Source organism: Malaclemys terrapin, chromosome 2, assembly GCF_027887155.1.
Source record: "Malaclemys terrapin pileata isolate rMalTer1 chromosome 2, rMalTer1.hap1, whole genome shotgun sequence".
NCBI classification, from domain to species: Eukaryota; Metazoa; Chordata; order Testudines; family Emydidae; genus Malaclemys; species Malaclemys terrapin.
In genome coordinates, this window is record NC_071506.1 from 272007167 (window position 1) to 272028583 (window position 21417).

Genomic DNA, 21417 nt, shown 5'->3' on the forward strand with positions numbered 1-21417 from the left:
AGAAAATAACCGTTGGGGATGTTGAAATGCCTATAGGTATCCTTGGGGACCCAGCCTACCCCTTAATGCCATGGCTCATGAAGCCATACACAGGCAGCCTGGACAGTAGTCAGGACCTGTTCAACTATAGACTGAGCAAGTGCAGAATGGTGGTAGAATGTGCATTTGGACGTTTAAAAGCGCACTGGCGCAGTTTACTGACACGGATAGACCTCAGCGAAACCAATATTCCAATTTTTATTGCTGCTTGCTGTGCGCTCCACAATATCTGTCAGAGTAAGGGGGAGACCTTTATGGCGGGGTGGGAGGTTGAGGCAAATCGCCTGGCTGCTGATTACGCACAGCCAGAGACCAGGGCGGTTAGAAGAGTACAGCAGGGTGCGGTGCGCATCAGAGAAGCTTTGAAAACCAGTTTTGTGACTGGCCAGGCTACGGTGTGAAACTTCTGTTTGTATCTCCTTGATGAACCCCCCTCCCCCCCCCCAGTTCACTCTACTTCCATGTAAGCTAACCACCCTCCCCTCTCCCCTTCGAGCACCACTTGCAGAGGCAATAAAGTCATTGTTACTTCACATTCATATATTCTTTATTAATTCATCACACAACTAGGGGGATAACTGCCAAGGTAGCCCGGGAGGCGTGGGGGAGGAGTGAAGGACAAGGACACAGTGCAGTTTAAAACTTTAAACTTTAACTCTTATTGAAGGCCAGCCTTCTGATGCTTGGGCAATCATCTGGGGTAGAGTGGCTGGGTGACCAGAGGCCCCCCCCACCGCGTTCTTGAGCGTCTGGGTGAGAAGGCTATTTAACTTGGGGAGAAGGACTGTTGGTTACACAGGGGCTGTAGCGGTGGTCTCTGCTCCTGCTGCCTTTCCTGCAGCTCAAACATACGCTGGAACATATCAGTTTGATGCTCCAGCAGCCGGAGCATCGACTCTTGCCTTCTGTCAGCAATCTGACGCCACCTATCCTCTTCAGCCTGCCACTTGCTCTCTTCAGCCCGTGATTCAGCCCGCCACCTCTCCTCTCGTTCATATTGTGCTTTTCTGCACTCTGACATTGACTGTCTCCATGCATTCTGCTGTGCTCTGTCAGCATGGAGGACATCTGGAGCTCCGAGAACATATCATCCCGAGTCCGCCATTTTCTCCTTCTAATCTTCACTAGCCTCTGCGAAGGAGAAACATTTGCAGCTGGTAGGAGGAGAAGGGAGACACATTTTAGAGAACAATGGGTACACTCTTTCACATTAAATTTTGCTGTTCACATTACACAGCACGTGTGCTTTCGTTACAAGGTCGCATTTTTCCTCTTATATTGAGGGCCTGCCGGTTTGGTGTGAGAGATCACTCACGCAGTGCCAGGCAACAGAATTCGGCTTGCAGGCAGCCATGGTAAGCCACAGTCTTTTGGCTTTTTTAACCTTCATAACATGCGGGACTGGTTTCAAACAGCAGCGCCCTCATTTCCCATACCAAGCACCCGTTGGGTTGGCCATTTAAAATGGGTTTGCAATGTAAAAGGAGGGGCTGCGGTTTCCGGGTTAACATGCAGTACAAACCCAACTAATACCCCCCTCCCCCCACACCCAATTCTCTGGGATGATCACTTCACCCCTCCCCCCACCGCGTGGCTAACAGCGGGGAATATGTCTGTTCAGCCGAGCAGGAATGGGCACCTCTGAATGTCCCCTTAATAAAATCACCCCATTTCAACCAGGTGACCGTGAATGATATCACTCTCCTGAGGATAAAAAGGAATGGATGTTGTCTGCATGCCAGCAAACACAGGGACCATATGCTGCCATGCTTTGTTATGCAATGATTCCAGACTACGTGCTACTGACCTGGCGTGGTAAAGTGTCCTACCATGGTGGACTGGATAAGGCAGCCCTCCCCAGAAACCTTTTGCAAAGGCTTTGGGAGTACATCAATGTCATAACTATAAAGGGAAGGGTAACAGCCCTCCTGTGTACAATACTATAAAATCCCTCCTGGCCAGAGACTCCAAAATCCTTTTACCTATAAAGGGTTAAGAAGCTCAGGTAACCTGGCTGACACCTGACCCAAAGGACCAATAAGGGGACAAGATACTTTCAAATCTTGGTGGGGGAAGGCTTTAGTTTGTGCTCTTTGTTTGGGAGTTTGTTCGCTCTTGGGACTGAGAGGGACCAGACATCAATCCATGCTCTCCAAATCTTTCTGAACAAGTCTCTCATATTTCAAACTTGTAAGTAAACAGCCAGGCAAGGCGTGTTAGTTTATCTTTGTTTTCTCAACTTGTAAATGTACCTTTTGCTAGGGTGTTTACCTCTGATTGCTGTAACTTTGAACCTAAGGCTAGAGGGGGGTCCTCTGGGCTCTTTAAGTTTGATTACCCTGTGAAGTTATTTTCCAACCTGATTTTACACAGATGATTTTTACTTTTTTCTTTAATTAAAAGCCTTCTTTTTAAGAACCTGATTGATTTTTCTTGTTTTTAGATCCGAGGGGGTTGGATCTTGATCCACCAGGAGTTGGTGGGAGAAAGGAGGGGGATGGTTAATTTCTCCTTGTTTTAAGATGCAAGGGGTTTGGATCTGTATTCACCAGGGAATTGGTGAAGAGTCTCTCAAGGCTACCCAGGGAAGGGAATTAGCACATTGGGAGTGGTGGCAGCGGCACAGATCTAAGCTGGTAGTTAAGCTTAGAAGTTTTCATGCAGGCCCCTACATCTGTACCCTAAAGTTCAGAGTGGGGAAGAAGCCTTGACAATCAAGGAGAGCTTTCTGGAGATGTCCCTGGAGGATTTCCGCTCCATCCCCGTACACGTTAACAGACTTTTCCAGTAGCTGTACTGGCCGCGATTGCCAGGGCAAAATAATCATTAATCATTAAACTCGCTTGCTTTTAAACCACGTGTAATATTTACAAAGGTACACTCACCAGAGGTCCCTTGTGCGCCCTCAGGCTCTGGGAGCATGCCTTGGGTGAGTTCGGGGGTTACTGGTTCCAGGTCCAGGATGATAAACATATCCTGGCTGTTGGGGAAACTGGTTTCTCCGCTTCCTTGCTGTGAGCTATCTTCATTGTCTTCATCATCATCTTCCTCGTACCCCAAACCCGCTTCCCTGTTGCGTGCTTCTCCATTGATGGAGTCAAAGCACACGGTTGGGGTAGTGGTGGCTGCACCCCCTAGCATGGCATGCAGCGCCGCGTAGAAGCGGCATGTCTGCGGCTCTGCCCCAGACCTTCCCTTTGCCTCTCTGGCTTTGTGGTAGGCTTGCCTTAGCTCCTTAATTTTCACGCGGCACTGCTGTGCGTCCCTGTTTCGGCCTCTGTCCTTCATGGCCTTTGAGACTTTTTCTAATATTTTGCCATTTCATTTACTGCAACAGAGTTCAGCTAGCACTGATTCGTCTCCCCATATGGTGAGCAGATCCCGTACCTCCCGTTCGGTCCATGCTGGAGCTCTTTTGCGATCCTGGGACTCCATCATGGTTACCTGTGCTGATGAGCTCTGCATGGTCACCTGTGCTCTCCACGCTGGGCAAACAGGAAATGAAATTCAAAAGTTCGTGGGGCTTTTCCTGTCTACCTGGTCAGTGCATCTGAGTTGAGAGTGCTGTCCAGAGCGGTCACAATGAGGCACTCTGGGATAGCTCCCAGAGGCCAATACCGTTGAATTCCATCCACACTACCCCAAATCCGATCCGGAAAGGCCGATTTCAGCGCTAATCCCCTCGTCGGAGGTGGAGTAAAGAAACCGGTTTAAAGGGCCTTTTAAGTCGAAAAAAAGGGCTTTGTCGTGTGGATGTGTCCAGGCTTAATTAGATTTAACGCTGCTAAATTCGATCTAAACTCGTAGTGTAGACCAGGCCTGAGGCTTTGTCTACACTACATCATTTACGGTGGTGCAGCTGCACCGATGCAGCTATGCCACTGTAGTGCTTCTGTGAAAACGCTCTAAGCCTACAGGAGAGAGCTCTCCCGTCGGCTTAATAACTCCTGCTCCACGAGAGGCGGTAGCTATGTCAGCGGGAGAAGCTCTCCCGCCAATATAGCACTGTCTACACTGGCACTTAGGTCGGTATAACTTTTGTCGCTCAGGGGTGTGGATTATTCACACCCCTGAGCGATGTAAGATGTATCAAAGTAATTTGTACTGTAGACAAGGGCTCACTTTGGATAGTCTTTGTGTGGGTATTTTGCTTTTAGTGTCAAATTGCCTTGTAGGACACCAGCATGAATATAAAAGACCAAGAGTTTACTGCTGCATGAGATCTGTACAGACAGACCCTTCCACCTATGCAGAACCTCAGTGATTTCAAAGTACTGGGCGAATGTAGGAGTCTGTCCTCTTAGATCTCACTGCAGGATCAGGGACTTTATTTTTTTTCCCTGTGACTAGTCAAAATATCAAAATGTTAGTTCCAGAGAGCAGGCTGAGCTTTCTAACTTTTGTTTTTATCCTTGCTGTGTACTAAATAGTACCGTGTGCTCTTTGGTCATAAATGATCATGTGAAAAAACTGCTTGGAGGGGGAAAAATGACCAAATGTGAAAAAAAGACAGGTTCTCCTCCCACCTCAAGAGAAAATATTGTCTTTCTGCAGGACTCATTGCGGCGTCCACGTCCACAGCGATAAGCTGACAGTGACTTCTCCTGTGTTAATGTGGGTCAAGGTCAGAACATGTTTTAATTTTGGTTGCCTGAGTATATTTGTGTTATTATATGATTCATCTTCTTAACTCAGGATTATAATTATGAGCAGCAATTAAGATTTCCATTCAAGCTAAGGTGTTTCGTTTGCTTGTTTTCTATTTCTTTTGCATGCAGATCTATCTCTTTGAAATGGAAATTTTCACATCATGAACAAGTGAAGCTGGAGTTCTTAAATTGTTATGCTTTTGTTTCTTCACTCTCCATTATTTTTAATACTAGATGCATGAAAAATAGAAGTTCTTTCATAACTGATTTTGAACCCATTTCAGCCCTGCTGAATATTGCAGAATATTGCATCTGCTGGATAGAATTTGGCCCATTCTCCTTCTTTTTTTAATTAGGAAAACATTCTTTGTTTGCTGTCTTTGGGTAGGTCTACACTTACCTCCGGGTCCGGCGGTAAGCAATGGATCTTCTGGGATCGATTTATCATGTCTTGTCTAGACGCGATAAATCGATCCCGGAAGTTCTCGCCGTCGACGCCAGTACTCCAGCTCAGCGAGAGGAGTACGCGGAATCGACGGGGGAGCCTGCCTGCTGCATCTGGACCCGCGGTAAGTTCGAGCTAAGGTACTTCGAATTCAGCTACGTTAATAACGTAGCTGAATTTGCGTACCTTAGTTTGAAGTGGAGGGTTAGTGTGGACCAGGCCTTTGTTTCATGTGGAAGAGGAGCCAGTTTGGCTTTGCTTTGTTTACTTCTTTGTTTGTGCAACATCAGAGTTAATTTCATCCTCTGAGAATAAGATTTATTAGCCAGGTTTTGTTTCCCTCTGCTGGCTGGTTCTGCAGCGGCTGATCATAAAACTTTGTAGTGCAGGCCCTTTATGATACTGGTAGAAAATATTTAGCTTAAAATACTGATGGTTTCCTTTTGTATTCTAAAAACATATATTCACGATCCAGAGAAAATTACTCATGTAGGTCCAGATTCTGTACCGCGTATTCACATTGAGTAGAATCTTACTATGTAAGTAGTCCTAGTAAGGCAACTTGTCTAGTGAAGTCGTGAGTAAGGGTGACAAAATCTAGGTCACAGCAATGATTGTGTAAAGGTAGATTAATTTTTGGTCCTAAGTTATTTCAGAGTGTCCTTTGAAAATCTCATGGCAAGAGCAAAATTTTCAGACTTGAGTGTCTAAAGGTTAAGCATTTAAATCCATATTTAGCCATCTGAATAAATCATCTGAATTTCAGAGGTGCTGAACGTCCATAGCTCCCATTGAAATCAGTGGGAGTTGAGGATGCTCAGCATCTTCCAAGATTGGACCTTGCCCCACAAAGAATTCCATGGGTTTTCCAAATGTAAGAACAAAATAAATTGTTCCATTTTGCACTTGTCAACCTCAACAATGTCTCTTTAATATATTGGAACCCGATGAAGACCAAAAAAAGAGCCAAGATCTAATGATTTGTCCTTTGTGATTCAACCTGTTTGAAGAATTTTTTTCTGTAGTTCCGTTTTTTAAAATGGGCTCCTGCTTAATAAAGTAATTTATTCAATTTCTCAAAAAATCCCTAGTCATTAGCTAATTTTTCATTATCTATTACTGAACCCTTATCAGTGATGACAGATACTTACAATTTAATTCTGAGGACTGTGAGTATGCATAATTTGGTAGCTCATTACAATCACTCTTGATTCTGTTTGTTCTTGTAGGCTCTGGATATGATCTTGGAAAAGATGAAGTCTTCTGGCTTTAACTTCTCTCATGTGAGAGCTTTTTCTGGGGCTGGACAGGTTAGTTTTTAAAGGGAAAAATCAGTCATATTGTATGTCCTCAACAGAGTATTTAAGGAATAATGATACTTATTATTTAGTAGTATTACAATAGCATCTAAAGGCCTCAATTACGATCAAAGTTTCATTGTACCAGACACCGTACAAATACATAATAAGAGACAGATTCTGCCTGAAGAACTTAAAAGCTAATTTAATACAAGATGTAACTTGTATACAACTGAAAGAAGAGAATAGGACAGAGAGGACAAGGATAACAGTATGGTTACATAGACTAGGTGTGTACAACTTGATGGTTTCATGTCATTTAAATTCTTCACACTTACGGGGCTCTATTATGGTTTTGTAAACTTGAGCCATGTTTGGAGATGGAGGGGGAGTTTGAGCAGCTGTGTCTGCAAGATTGTTTCACAGGCACTTAAGGAGAGGGGAATATACATAGTGAAGAACTGAACATGCAAAATCTATTCAAGGTGTAGCAAGCATCCCTCTCATCAGAGCTCTTCATTTGCTGGGTGGTGCACCAGGCATCCTCAGGAATAATGGAAACCAAATGATGGCTGCCTTGTGTGTAAATGTTGCCTCTTGCTGAGGCACTTGTGTAGGGCTTCTCTAATTTAGCCTATATTGCACAGTGCCTTTCTTCTGAAGATGTCAAAGCACTTAAACATTCATTCACCAATTAAGCCTCACGCCATGCCTGTGAGGCAAGCAAGTCTTAGACCCATTTTGCAGTTGTGTAAAGTGAAGTGCAGAGAGATTAAGGCAGACATTATCAAAAGTGTCCACTAATTTTTGGTGTCTCTGTTGTCAATTGCTCAGCTTTAAACTCCTAGGATTGGTTAAACAGAGGTGCTGAACTCTTGCCATTTCATTGACTTCAGTTAAAGGTTTGGATGCTCAGGGAATCAGGGGCTATATGTTTCAAGTTGAATACCCCAAATTAGTGGTGCCTAAGGGACTTGCTCTGGGTTACACAGTGAATTAATGGCAGACAAAGTACCTTGAATATGATTAAAGAACTCAGGCATTCTGATTCCCACTTGCCTGCTTTAATCAGTAGACAAAGAGTCTAACCCTGTGTGTCGGGCCCAAAATGACAGAAAGTCATTCAGTGGAGCCCTGACTGCACTTTATAGATGCCCTTCTATGGTAGAATCCTTGGGTAAGGCAATAGCTGCAACTAACAATATTATAGTAGTGCCCCCTAGATGCTGCTTTAGTTAATAGTCTACATTTTTGCCAGATAAACTCCTGTATTTGATGATTTGGCACATACATTGCTCATTCTTGAACTGTAATTAAATGATCTAATTGGCCTGGATGTCTCCAAAAAAGGTGAATTGTTTAATGCATTAGTTAATCAATAAATCTGTGTCCCACTTTGGACATGGTTCTCCTCCATTTAATGTTTGAAATCCAGATCGGAATCTGTATTTGACATCCTGGGGGCCATCTTTAATTTAAAAATTTATATCCTCTACAGCAGCATGGAAGCGTGTATTGGAAAGAAGGAGCCAGCCAAATTTTAAAGAATTTATCACCTGATCTTCCTTTACATCAATTACTAAAGGTAATATATGCAATTAAGAGCTTAGAAGGGAGAGTGAGCACACACACTCCTCTTTCTGACACTGAACAGTTGCTTTTTTCCTTCCAAAATATTCCCGTTGCCTGTTTGTGTTAGAAGCCACTGCAGTATACATTTTTTCCCCTTTATCCCAGGGGGTTCAGTATTTAATCTTCCCCCGGCATGACAGCATGCAATTTTGTTAAAACATGCAGCGCCCAGTGAGCACCAGAATGTGTGACAAGTGGTCTGTTTGTTGTTTTATAAAGCTTAATATTTTTTTTAAACATCTTTGCCATTATGGATAATATGTTTAGATCTGATTTCCCATTCAGCTCACAAGATTTTATTAGCAAGAATACTTATGTGAAACAGGATAGACTTATCGCTGAAGTTCAAACTATGGTCCTAGGAGTTCCTGTGCACAGAGTGACTGCTTGGGGTTGTTTTGTGGCTTGTGGACATAGATTTGAAAAGCCTTCTCCTTTAAAGATATAAGCAAAGTAGTGCTCTGTTTGTCTATTGAAGTCCTCTACATTCAAGTTACATCTTGAAACCAGCCTTTCCCACCTTGAGATCAGAGAGAACTTTTAAACATTTGAAGAAGACATCTGTACAACTGGTCTATTCAAATCTTAAATCTGTATATCCGGATTCCCAAATGAAAATATTGTCTGCAATGAACATTTGAAGAACTCCTGGGGACTGGGTTAAAATACTGCATAGTGGTGGTCTGAGTGTCACTTGAAGAATTCCCAAAAGACCATAGCTAGTCATTGGAGACAACAATGTCAGTACAACCCCAATAAGAACAACAGTGGTTATCCATAGGGATAAATTCTGAAAACTGGAACAAAAGGACTATGCTGTGAGAGAACTGTGCTGAAGTAAAGCAGAGCCCAGGAATGGAATCCTTAGCCCCAGCATCTGCTTCAGGGCCTGGTAACCTGCATAGCTGTCCCATGGCTAGCTACTGCAAGATACATAAAAGAGTGGCAGCTACAGCTTGCTTCTTCTCTCCAACATGAGGTTTGGCCTGGGGTTTTCACACTGTTTGCAAATCCACTGGCTGTCTCTCCAACATGCTGGCTTATATGGATTGTAGATGGGTGTAGAGTCTGACAGTGGGGGATCTCCAGTACAACAGTGTGGCATTTCCATGCGCATGTTTTTGGTGTCCTCTAACATGCTCTAAGACTCTAACTGCCAGATGCTAGTACTGGATGATAACCTCAGGGGATAGATCATTTGATAATTGCCCTGTTCTGTACATTCCCTTTGAAGCATCTGGCATTGGCCACTGTCAGAAGACAGGATACCGGGCTAGAATTGCCCTTGGTGTAACCCACTATGTCCATTCTTCTGTTCTATTGTATTTGGGCCTAATATAGGCAGAGGTACCTTCTCAGGATTTGGTCATTAGTGTGAAAGTCCCTCCTGGAGTGATAATCTTTTTGATGATTTATTTTTTTCCCCAGGCTTGTTTTTCTGTCAGTGACAGCCCTATCTGGATGGATTCTAGTACTACTACCCAGTGCTTATCTCTTGAGAAAGCTGTTGGAGGGGCACAGCACCTAGCTAATATCACTGGTTCACGAGCATGTGAGGTGAGAACTGGAGGAGGAAAGAATGAAAGTTCTTATAGAGTCACTGGTACCTCATTGCAAACTTAGAAAATAATTCTGTCCACAGCCCTAAGTGTGATATCAGTATGGGGCTGAAACTTATGAAAAGTTAAGTTCAGTCTGAATATTGACAAAAACTATCTGTCAATAAAATGTATGGGGCTTTGGAATAGCCTCACAAAGGAAGGGGTGATGTTCTATTGCTTGGGAGTTGTAAAATTAGACGAGTCAAAGCACTAGAAAATGCATTGTATGAAGCAAACTTGCATTGGCAGAAAGAGTGACTGGATGAATTATTACTGTAAATTACTTCTGTAATTCTGTGGGTCAGATCCTCAGCTGGTGGAGCTATGCTAATTTGCACAAGTTGAGGACCTGTCTCTGAGTTTAAGTGAGGAAAAAGATGCAGGAGCAGATTAATTTCAATTTTTGCTTTCATGCAGATGCCCACAATAATAAAACATATTACAGAGTGTTTCTAAATTTAATTTTATTTAAATTAATAAACGTCTCTAAACAAGACATCTGGAGCCCAGCAACACCACTATCCAGTCCTACCCAACACCCATCTCTTCATATGTAAGGGAATAAAAACGGACCTTCCAGCGCTCCATGGAGGCTAACAAACTCAGACTTTTTGTGGATCTGGGGGATAAGTGAGTTCCAAAGTCCACGGCCATAACAGAGAATGCCCCATCACCCCACCCTTTTTATTGCAATGGAGCTTCAGATCAGGCACCTTCTCCTACCACAATTGTGACAATATGTCATGGAGTGAGAGGAGTCTTTTAGACCAGTGGTGCGCAAACTTTTCCAGTTGTGCCCCCCATTACCATTCATGGAATTTGTTATGTCTCCCCCACTCATCACTTGTAATCTGAAGTGATCCCTTACTTCTGCACTGCTGCTGGCGGCTGGAGAGTGGCGGCTGCTGGCTGGGGCATTCATGTTGTTTGTGGTGTGGGAGGACTGTTTTTTTTTTTTTAATTCCTGGTCCTGTCCCGCCCCCAATACCCACTGTTTTTATCCCACTCCTGCTATTATGGCAGTGGGTCCTCTGGGACCTGCAGGATCCCAGGTTCTTCGCGCCCCATCCCACCCCCCCGAGAACCTCTTGCGCCCCCCCCCCCAGCTTGCGCACCACTGTTTTAGACAGGTAGCATATGTAAATAGCACCTGGTTGTCAGTTTGTTAGTGATGGTAAGTTCATCAAAATATGGTCCAATCCATATGCATAGCTCCTTTTGATTCATTGTTGTACAGAGTGTATGCTCATTTGAGTTGAAATGAAACTTCAAACAGTGCAAAATGTTTCTTTTTAACTTATAACAGGCAATGAATTAACTTAAAAAAAGTTCAGTATCTTAAGCATTTTTTTTATATGATTTAATACATATATGAGAAATAATTATTCCTTAGCCATTAGTTATTTCTGGCTTGAAACACCCTGTCCCCCATTTACCCCACCCATACAGAGTTGTATAAGTTGGGAACCTTTTAAGGCTTTGAAGGCCAATGTTTGCATCGTATTGGGTTCTTCTGTATGTAATCAGTGTGATTCATTCCATTGAACTGTCATTTCTGAAACATAAATTATGGATAGTAATGCTTTTTCACAGCCTTTTTTCCAAAAGGTGAGCAAAATTCTCATAATGAGACTATGCATTATAGCCTGTTTAGTGCAGATTGCCTGCTGTGCACTGACTTTCATCATGCATCAGGCAAATTAAATATCCAAAGTGCAATGTACTGAACTCATTACACAGAGTTAATGATTATTGACTCCATTTAGTGTTTGTATTCCTAAGCATTTGCATTTCTTTCTCAGCGTTTTACAGGAAACCAGATAGCAAAGATTTACAGCCAGAATCCTGAGGTCTACGCACAAACTGAGGTTGGCTCAATTTCAGTCCACTTACTGGAAATCACAATTGAAAATCTTTTTAAATTTTTTAAGGAAATATAAAAAAAGTTTTTGCTAAAAAGAAATACATTTTGTTTATTGAATTAGTTTTCATAATGCAAAATAGGTAATGCTTTTATAAAGTGGGTCTGTTTTTTTTAATTGTAATTTATTTGGCAGATGAAAATCAAATATCAAATCCTTTTAGAATGATGCATTCAACATTGTGAATATTTCTGAGTCACAACATTTTGAATTGAAGTTTTTAAAAAATAGGCCTTAGTTTTGCCTGCACAAAATTGCATTTGCACCAGTTTGTGCGGGTATTACCACATTTGCTCACACAAACAAGTGATTATGCACAGTTGATACACCCACAGAACAGCTATTTGCATGCATCAGTGCAATATTTGCTGATGCAAAACAGGTGCCAGGCAGCGTTACCCAGGAAAAACTGGAGGTTGAGTTGAGCCCTTTTTAACAAATTGGCCCTTGAAAGTTATTTTGATCTCTATAATTATAAAATAAATTACACATTTCAAACGAAAGTTTCCTTTTTTATTGACATTTCAGAAATCAACAATCACAATTATTATTTTAACTGCTCAAGGCTGAAAATCTGATGTTCTGCCTCAAGCAGTGATTGATTACTCCATGCTTCAGAGCAAGGTGATAAACCCCTGTAATGCATGTAGGCAGTGCTGTACGTGAGGGAAGGACATACACCCTGAAGCATGAGATCTGTCTGAGACTCCTGTTTTGGCATTTATTACTGCACTTGATAAAATTTCCAGGGCTTTTAAAATCTATTACCAATATGGACCAGTTGACTTCCTGCAGCAATAAGTCTCACAGGTTCACTATATGCTTTATAAAGAAATATTTTCTTTAATATTGTTCTGTCTGTATTTCCATGAACGTTATTGTGACACCCCTTATTCTAGTGTGGGATGGAGTGGAACGGATGGAAGACAGACTATATATTCTGGTCACAAATTTAAGATCAAATACAGAAGTGAATTAAACTGGGATCGTTGCAATGTGAGCCTTTGATCAGAGTGGGTCTAGAGGCTGAGGACTAGATTGTAACTTTGGCTTCCCCAGTTGTGCTGAAAGGAATGTGGCAGTGCCATATTACAACCAGAGCCCCCAGGAGGAATTCTGTCTTGGTAAGAATTCCGCTTGAGGACCCTCAGGCAGCACACACTAGCTTGGCAGCTCACTACTTTATAGAGGATGCAGTGCGTTCCCTCCACTGTGCCAGGCTGTTTTGCTGGCTGATTTAGAGAGTTGAGCCAGAACCAACCTTTAACCCAACACTCCTCATTCTCTTTCAGGCAGCTAGTGTCCTTTGGAGCACTAGGAAGGGCAGGGCCTGTGTTCCTCAGCCATGTTGAGATGTGTCCCTGGGTAGAGCCTCAAAAAGAGATAGAGGGTCATTAAAGCCTACCATCCTTATGATTCCATCTACAATCTATCTCCGAGCAGTTAGTTTGTGGCATAGTAGCAAGTAGCATTGCAATGCATAGTTGATGGCTGTCAGAGGGCTAACTGCAGGGGTGATCTATGTTGCCTGACTTAGGAAGAAGTTGATGGACTCAGGAAGACAAGAGCCCATGTAGGGGTGATGGAAGAGTCTCTCGGAAGAGGCAGCAGAAGTTTGTAAGATCTATTCCTTGTTTAGCTTTGGTTTCCCTTTGGATTCACTGATGGATGTTGTCGGTATGGTTTCTGTGCTGTCATCCATGCTTTGATTTTTCCGCCTCTCTGTTTTTTTGTATGCAGACTTCCTTTTATTAAATTGTGGCCCTTGGATACATCATGGCTGTGCAGTAATTCATGCTAAGGCAGAATACGCTAATATATTGTGTATATTTTGTATGTTTCAGAGCTAAAAGCTATTAAAAGCTTTTATTATAAGGTACCTTTTTATATGGATGTCTTCTATAAGCCCAGGAAGGAAAATTTTACTGGATAATCCCTGTAGTACTACTATTTCTGGTAGATAGTACCCATTGCTGAGATTTTATTAATATTTTGTTTCTTTCATCTACTCAAACTGCAGTTGCTTTGGCATGAATGTTGACGGGAGTTACTATCTCATGTTATCTTTTTGTTTCAGAGAATCTCTGTGGTTAGTAGCTTTGCAGCGTCCCTTTTTCTAAGTGCTTATGCACCCATCGATTATTGTGATGGTAAGTGTTGTGTCTCTTCTTTTTCGGTGGGGACAGTCTAGCATGGGAGTTCCCTTTGTCTTCCCATCATGAGTAGAAGAGGGGCAAGATGTTTCTCACATGTTCAAGTCTTACTATTCCCATTTTAGTGTTCATCTTAATTCTGTCAGTCCTTTGTCCACATGTGCATACATGCATGTGCGCGCACACACACACTCAAACTCACTCTCTCTTTCTAACCTCCACTTTCTTACAGAATCCCTCAAAGGTTTTTACAAAAATGGATTTGTGCACTTTATTTTTCTGCTTTATGTTGTATGAAGGATGTATGAAATGTCTGTCAAAGTTATAATTTTGCTTTTTGTTGTCTTAGACTTGACATTCCTGATATTTCTATTCTTCCATCGTTTGGATTGGGTCTCACAACATGTATATGAGCTTTCTCATTTTAATTGGTGGACAAATTTATAACAAAAACATCCTTTCTCCAAAATGTTTATTAGCTGATGTTGTTAAATAGGTGTTAACTAAAGCAAACAAAAGGGTTTTAAACAATCTAAGTAAAAAATCCCTTCCCTTTTTGATTGCTTGATGTCATCACTTTCTTGTGATGACATTGCCTTGGTATTTTTTCAGTCATCAAAGTGAGCCAAGACAGGGTCTTAATTGCTAATTTAAAGAGAAAAACCAGCAAAAATAAATAAGAACAAAACAGACCTTTTGCATCATAATACAGGCAAAAAGGTGACTAGCCCAATTACTTTTTTCTTTGCAGGTTACCTTTAAGTTTCAGTAAGCTTCAGTAATAATTTTTGCAGGTCTACATCATCTTTCCCAATGGGCTAACTCCTGAAAGATTCTGAGCATCTGTCACTCCCATGATCTTTAGTGCAGCTTATGGATAGTCAGCAAGTGCAACCCATTGACTTTATTGGGAGTTGAGGGTGCTTAGTCCCTCACAGAGCACCTCAGCACTTAGGAAAATCAACCCCAACATACTATACTTAAACTAAAACTGGTCAAAACTCTTTGGGATTTTTGTGTGTGTGGAAAAAATGACTTTTTAAATGAAAAGAAAATTTTCATTTTGGTTGAAATTTTCCATTTTTTTTTCAATGAAAAACTAAAATGGTTTGATTTTTGAAAACTATTTTCAGAGAGAGAAAATAGGGAGGAAAAACAACTTTTTCGGTTTTTGAAATGGAAATGTTTTTTCGTTTAGTCAAAAAAACAAAACATTTTGTGAAAAACTTCGACCAAAATGGGAAATATTTTGTTTCATTTGAAATTTTTCACAGATAACATTCTAACCAGCTCTAACTTACACATATGGTGCCCTTCTAATTTTGTTGCTCCTCTGGACATTTAAATACCTAGAGTAAATATTCAGTCCTGAGGATATAACATTTATTAAATCTTTGTGTGAAAAAGATGAGAGAGTGAAGTAAGACATTACAGTGCCAGTCTTTACTAGACTGAAGATCATGTATTATTTAAGTTACATTTTGTCTTCCATTCCCTTGTCTTCCATTAACATAATGGGAGATCATTCTAATTCCAGTAATAAAAAATAATTATTATGCAATAGTTATTTTGCTGCTGATTACAAAAGCCTGTTATTTTCTCCTTTTGTACAATTTCCTGCAGTTCACTTGATCTCTTTCCATGGATCCTGTATATTGCATTTGGAAATACATCTCTCAAAATAATGTTCATATAATAGACCTCTATTCTTCATTTCTGTAGGTTTAACTTCAGGTCAGATAGGCTTTAAAAGACCCCTCAAGTTACACTAGAGGACTAAACAACTTATGTCTTTAAAGTTGTAGATTACACTAGGAAATGTTACTCCAATTTAAATTTTTTCCTTTTTAAGACCCAGTCTCATAAGGCATGACTCACTATCCATAAGCAGCAGAACACCCTTGCTTGCTTGATTAAAAAAAATTAACTACACTGTGGGAAATGAGGAACGATTTCCATGTATGTTGTTTCAGAGTAACAGCCGTGTTAGTCTGTATCCGCAAAAGTGGGAATGAGAAGTGGGCTGTAGTCCACGAAAGCTTATGCTCTAATAAATTTGTTAGTCTCTAAGGTGCCACAAGTACTCCTGTTCTTCTTTTTTCATGTATGTTGTGCAGATGTTAAAAGTAAGATACATTTGGGAGCTAAAATACTTGAGTGTGTCACCTTGAGGCATTGTTATTTAAAAAAAAAAAACAAAAAAAACCCACAAAGAACAGCTACTCAGCTCTTGACATGAAGAGGCTTTTATGTTTTGAAATGTTTTGTAAGTACCTTAGGCACACCATAGCTTAGCATACTTGTTTATGTTCTACCAAAGAAGAACATAGAGAATTTTTCACTTGACCACAGCTCATAGAGCCGAGAAGGCCTTTGTCAAGAGGAAGCATATTGGCCTAAATTCATCCTGGTGTAGCTCTGTTGGTGCCAATAGTGATATACCAGCTACGAATTTGACTCACCAAGAAGAGAGCTTTGACACAAATACACTATACAAATACACACATATATGTTTTATAATATTGATCACTGGATATTTTTTTCACTTTTAGTCCATTAATAAATCCAATTAGGCAATGTCTTTTTGCCCTTTGTAAGAGAACTTGATTTTTTCCCCCAGTGTTGAATCATTTAGGCTTTTTTGCATCAGTAATTAACATTTGCTGATCCTGACTGCACTTCTTGATCATCTTGAACTACCAATCAATGATGCTTGCAATGAGATCCTGAATCCCTTCCATCCACATATGGATCCTCTTCTCAGTCACCATTGAACCATGACCTCCGATATTGAATTCATTTGTTGTTGAGTGTGTGTCCATATGAAGTGATAGGTCAAAGATCTGGCTTTGCTTTGTATGGCTTGACTCACCTTGATTTTAACCCTTGGAGTACTGGCAATCTTTAGACTGCCATCTAGATGAATATGTAGGAAGGTATGTGTATTCTACCTGACTTTTATATGTAAAGATAGATATAAGTAAAATATTAATTTCTCCCTATAGGCTCCAATAGGTAAATAGCTCATTTAAAATATTTTTTACATTTTCTCAACCAGGTTCTGAATGGGAAGGTAAATTAAATGATCCTTTCACCCTTGAGTAGTATAGAAATATCTGAACATTTATTAGCAATTGGTGGCCTGAGGGAATTGAATCATCATCTTTTCATTGTAGGAGATCAGAGTGAATTGCAAAGGTTGGTGTTTTGCCCATCTAATTGGCTTTGTGGTGTTGTGAACACTGTCAGCGCATATAATAAATATATGAAAGCTATTTGACATTCAATAAATAATGTTATGTCCATACAGAGATAGCTCAGTGGTTTGAGCATTGGCCTGCTAAACCCAGGGTTGTGAGTTCAATCCTTGAGGGGGCCATTTAGGGAACTGGGGTAAAAATCTGTCTGGGGATTGGTCCCGCTTTGAGCAGCGGGTTGGACTAGATGACCTCCTGAGGTCCCCTCCAACCTGACATTCTATGAAATCAAAACACTTTAAATCATCCATTTTAATCATGATTTACATCAGCAAGCGGAAAACCTTGTTATAAATACTCAATTTTAGTTGTGTTTTACATTTATACTTTAGTTATTTGCCTAAAGAAAGTGTGATTTTTATTAAAGCATGTTGATTTTTAGTGTGTTGATTTGCAACTATATACAGCCTTTATACTAAATTTGTTGCTTCTTTTTGCTAACAAGGAGGATATACTATACCTATACAAATTTATTTAAACTATATAAGTTAACACATTTATTCAATGTGTGTTATTTGGTGTAAATATCCCATACGTACTCATTGTTGGACACCTCTATATAACGTTACGCCACCAAAGTGCAGAGGTCTAGCGCAAGTCCCACTGTGCCACTTAATCCCTCTGTGAGTGAGTGAGTGTGTGTCTGAGTGAGAGAGAGCGTTTTTGGAAGAGGGGCTGCAGTGGGGATGGGGGTTATTTATGCACTCTATGAGCACTGTGGATGGGGGCTCTTCAGTAGCCTGAAAGAGCTTGGAGCAGAAGAGGCTGTTAGGAATTAACCTAGGGTGTGGCATATAGCTCAGTGCTTGCATATCCAATGGTCTCAAATACTTGTATAGGGGTGCAGAGGGGCTACCCCATTGTTTAGGTTAGGGGCCAAGTTGCAGCCTTGTGGTCTTCCAGTTGGTTGAGGGGTGGACTACATTTCCTTCCCCCCCCGCCCCACAAAACTCCATGGACTGCCTGATCTCACAGTCCCTGTGCAGAGGGTGAGTTTCACTCTCCCTACATGTGTTGAAGTGTCTAAAGGTCAGTAGCACTGAACAAGATTCCATTGGTTTCAAATTTCCCAGTCAGTTTGGACAATGATTGAGTTTCTGTCAGTGAGATAAACAGGTCCTGGGCTAATTAGATATAAAAGCAAAAGTGTTCTTAGCCCAGGATAACATTATTACTAAGTTAAGAGAATTCACCTCGGGTTATTAAAAGTACAGTGACATGTCTAATTAAATATATCTTAGACCAGGGCAGGGAATGAGTTGATGGTAATCAACATCTCCACAGTTAGTGCTCACTCAATCATGGGTTTTAAAAATGTTTGTTCTTTTTAACTAGAGGAGAAGCTGGAGCAGTGTAAACAGAGAGGGGAATGCAATGAGCTACTGAGGCAGCCCTGTCCATTCAGGAGGCTTGATTAATCTAGTGTGCTAACTGCAGGGTTCGGATTTAGAGTCACCTCAACTCTAATCCTGGCTCTGACACTGACTCACTTATGTGGCTTTGGCCAATCATTAAGACCAAATTTTAAAATGTGTCCAGTAATGCACACACTGAACCTGATTTTTAGAGGTGCTGAGCACCCACAACTCTCATTGACTTCAGCTGGACTTGAAGGTATTCAAAAAGTCTGAAAATCATGTCTTAAATGTATAAAACTGGACACTCAAAACTTGTATCACCCAAAATTAGAGGTTATAGTACTTTTTAAAATTTGGGCCATGACCTCTCTGGATCAATTTCCCCTTTTGTAAAGGAGGGTGATAATACAAACATAAGCTCACAGGCATCTTGGGAGGATAATTTACAGCAAAATGATGGCCTAAAACCACAGCCAAATAGGGTGCAACGCAAAGGTGCATACCACCTTAGTAGGAATTCCTGCAATATTTAGGGTGACCAGATGTCCCGATAATTTTTTTTTTTTTTTATGCTCTGCCCCACCATGTGTCCTGATATTTTCTTCCCCCTATCCGGTCACCCTAGCAATATTGTGCCTGAGAGACAATTCCCTCGACTGCAGAGGAAATGCAATTGCTGCATCACCCTTTGATTGGGTGCAGCATATGCTTCATTTTCTGCTGGCCAATGTTGAGGGGTTGCAGGGTCTATGTCTGTACCCCCCACTTATTTTGGGAGTCTAGCATCACTGGTTGGAGTGCAAGGACTTTGACTATATCCAGTCCCTATGCAGTGTGGAAGATTCCTTGCCCCCTCCCCCTTTCCAAAATGAAAGTTACCACAGAGCTGTGAGTCAGTAACTTTACAACATCCCTGTGCTCTGCTCAGCTGAGACCATTCCGTTTCAGTATTAAACGTCCACTTTTATTTATAGTTTCTTTTCTGCCTTTAGGCAGGTGAAATCCTCTAATTCAGTATATTTTGTTTTCTTTTCATTAGAAACATAAGTTCATAAGTGGAACATAAGTGTATGTATATTTTGTGAATAACTGGAGGGAGATCTGAAGTCAGAATGCTGCTGTTGTCTTTTCATTAATCTATTCTTACGTTCCAAGATCTACATTGCTTGTTTGAATACTGTTGTCTCATAGGTTCTGGAATGAATTTACTGCAGATTCGTGATAAAATATGGTCCACCGCCTGCCTCAATGCTTGTGCGCCTGGATTAGAAGAAAAGCTGGGACCTGTTGTGCTATCCAGCTCAGTATTGGTATGTGCCAGTGGAGGATAACTGCTGATGAACATGTCATTGGAAGATTTTGGGGCTATGCTCTGTGTGTAACAGCTGGGGCCCCTCTTGGTGTACGTTTACAAGGAGATGCTGTGCTCCAGGGGTAGTCCCCAGAGCTGTTCTGGCTGACTAATATGTCCAGGAGTGCTGTGAAAGTGCATTCCAGAGCAGGAGCGCTCACATCTTTGAAAGGATGCACAAGCTTTACTTTTGTGGCTGCTAGCTGTCACTACTTTCATCACTAGATTCCTCTAATCTTTGCATGCTGGGCATACAAAGACTAAGATTGTGGTGACCCCACTGGCAGTGCTCAAATGATAGAAGTCTCTTTTCTCTCCTTGCACACCCACAAATACTTATTTGACTTTAAAAGAGCGAATGATATTTACTGTATTCCTTTTGTTATCAGTCAGAAACACTGAAGAAATAGAGCCTGACATTCAAGCTTCTCAAGTTCAGTACTGTATGGTAGTTATAAAGTTTGTAGGGCTCATGCAATAACTTCAATCAATTATCAGGTTTATTAAAAGCCCCTCAGTTCACCCAGCATATCTTTGTTATATTGCCAAAATGAATCAGGTTGAATACCTTTTGAAATAGATCAATTTGGTCTGATCAGCACCACAAAGAGAGAGATGTGCATGTGTGGGAGTGGGGATAGCAGGCACACAGCCACTATATAAGCACTAGTGAATACGATTGACCCATCTGGGAGTGTGCTGTGATTCCAGTGCCAAGTGCTGGTCTTCTGGTATTGGCAGTGAAAACTGGAGCAGTGTTTTAGAAGTAATCTTAAGTGTCCTCTTACATTAAAGAATAGTCTCCTCTTGCTACTATTTGTTATTGGTGAGATGTAAAAGAATGGAATCCTCGACCCTTCAAATAAAAGATAATCGATGATGAAAATTCATATCACATCTGACCTAGTGATGCATACTAGCTGTGTATGTGTTTTTGATTGCATATCAATCTGTATTCCTATCTAATTTTGAATATTAATATATATGTATGTGGGTGTGGAACATAAGTGTATGTATATTTTGTGAATAACTGGAGGGAGATCTGAAGTCAGAATGCTGCTGTTGTCTTCACCGTTTCAGAATCTGATCTGAGGGATGTTTTCAGGAGGTTTTCTTGTTTGTATCTTACAAAAATGTTAGCTCAAAAATTTCTAAAGCACTGCAGTGTAAAACAAATGTCAATTATTGCAGCTACTGTAGAAGTACTATAGAATCAGCTGGAAATCTGTGTTATAGACGTACTTTGACACTCGGGGATTAATTTGCACTTTTCAGCTTTCTTCATGTGTTGTTTATTCCCTAGGGCTCTGTTTCTCCATATTATATTCAGCGCTATGGGTTTAGTCCAGACTGTAAAGTAGTAGCATTTACCGGGGACAATCCAGGTGAGATAGTAAATAAATATGCTTCCATAATTCTGTGTTTGTGTATTATCATCTTCACTGAATAAATCTCATTAATTCTTAGATGATCTATATGTGGTGAAAGAATATATCACACAGGCACCTTTTTCCAACAGCCTTTGTCACTGATTCTTCTGAGGTACATAGTTTGTATGAGATATATACTGCATATGGACTCCAAATGCATCTCATAATCACAGTGCACCTAAATTGCACCTTGAAAATTTAGGTTTTGGTTTGTCCACACCTGAGAAACTTCCTTTGCCAATGAACACTTCCATTTTAGCTTGAGAAAAATCTATTGTTTAA

At 41.0% G+C, this 21417-nt stretch overlaps 1 protein-coding gene across 5 annotated transcripts in view; it reads left to right on the forward strand.

Annotated features, from left to right (window-relative positions):
- Positions 1-21417, forward strand: part of XYLB (xylulokinase) — a 149647-nt gene that overhangs the window by 9703 nt on the left and 118527 nt on the right. For 3 of the 5 annotated variants that reach the window (XM_054021204.1, XM_054021207.1, XM_054021209.1), the window contains exons 3-10: positions 4594-4663; positions 6363-6443; positions 7930-8016; positions 9492-9620; positions 11467-11532; positions 13664-13736; positions 19546-19664; positions 21009-21090. In XM_054021204.1, coding sequence (XP_053877179.1) covers positions 4594-4663; positions 6363-6443; positions 7930-8016; positions 9492-9620; positions 11467-11532; positions 13664-13736; positions 19546-19664; positions 21009-21090 — 707 coding nt within the window. Of the gene's footprint in view, positions 1-4593; positions 4664-5130; positions 5258-6362; positions 6444-7929; positions 8017-9491; positions 9621-11466; positions 11533-13663; positions 13737-19545; positions 19665-21008; positions 21091-21417 lie in introns of those variants that run through there. The other 2 variants (XM_054021206.1, XM_054021208.1) reach the window with 2 other exon arrangements.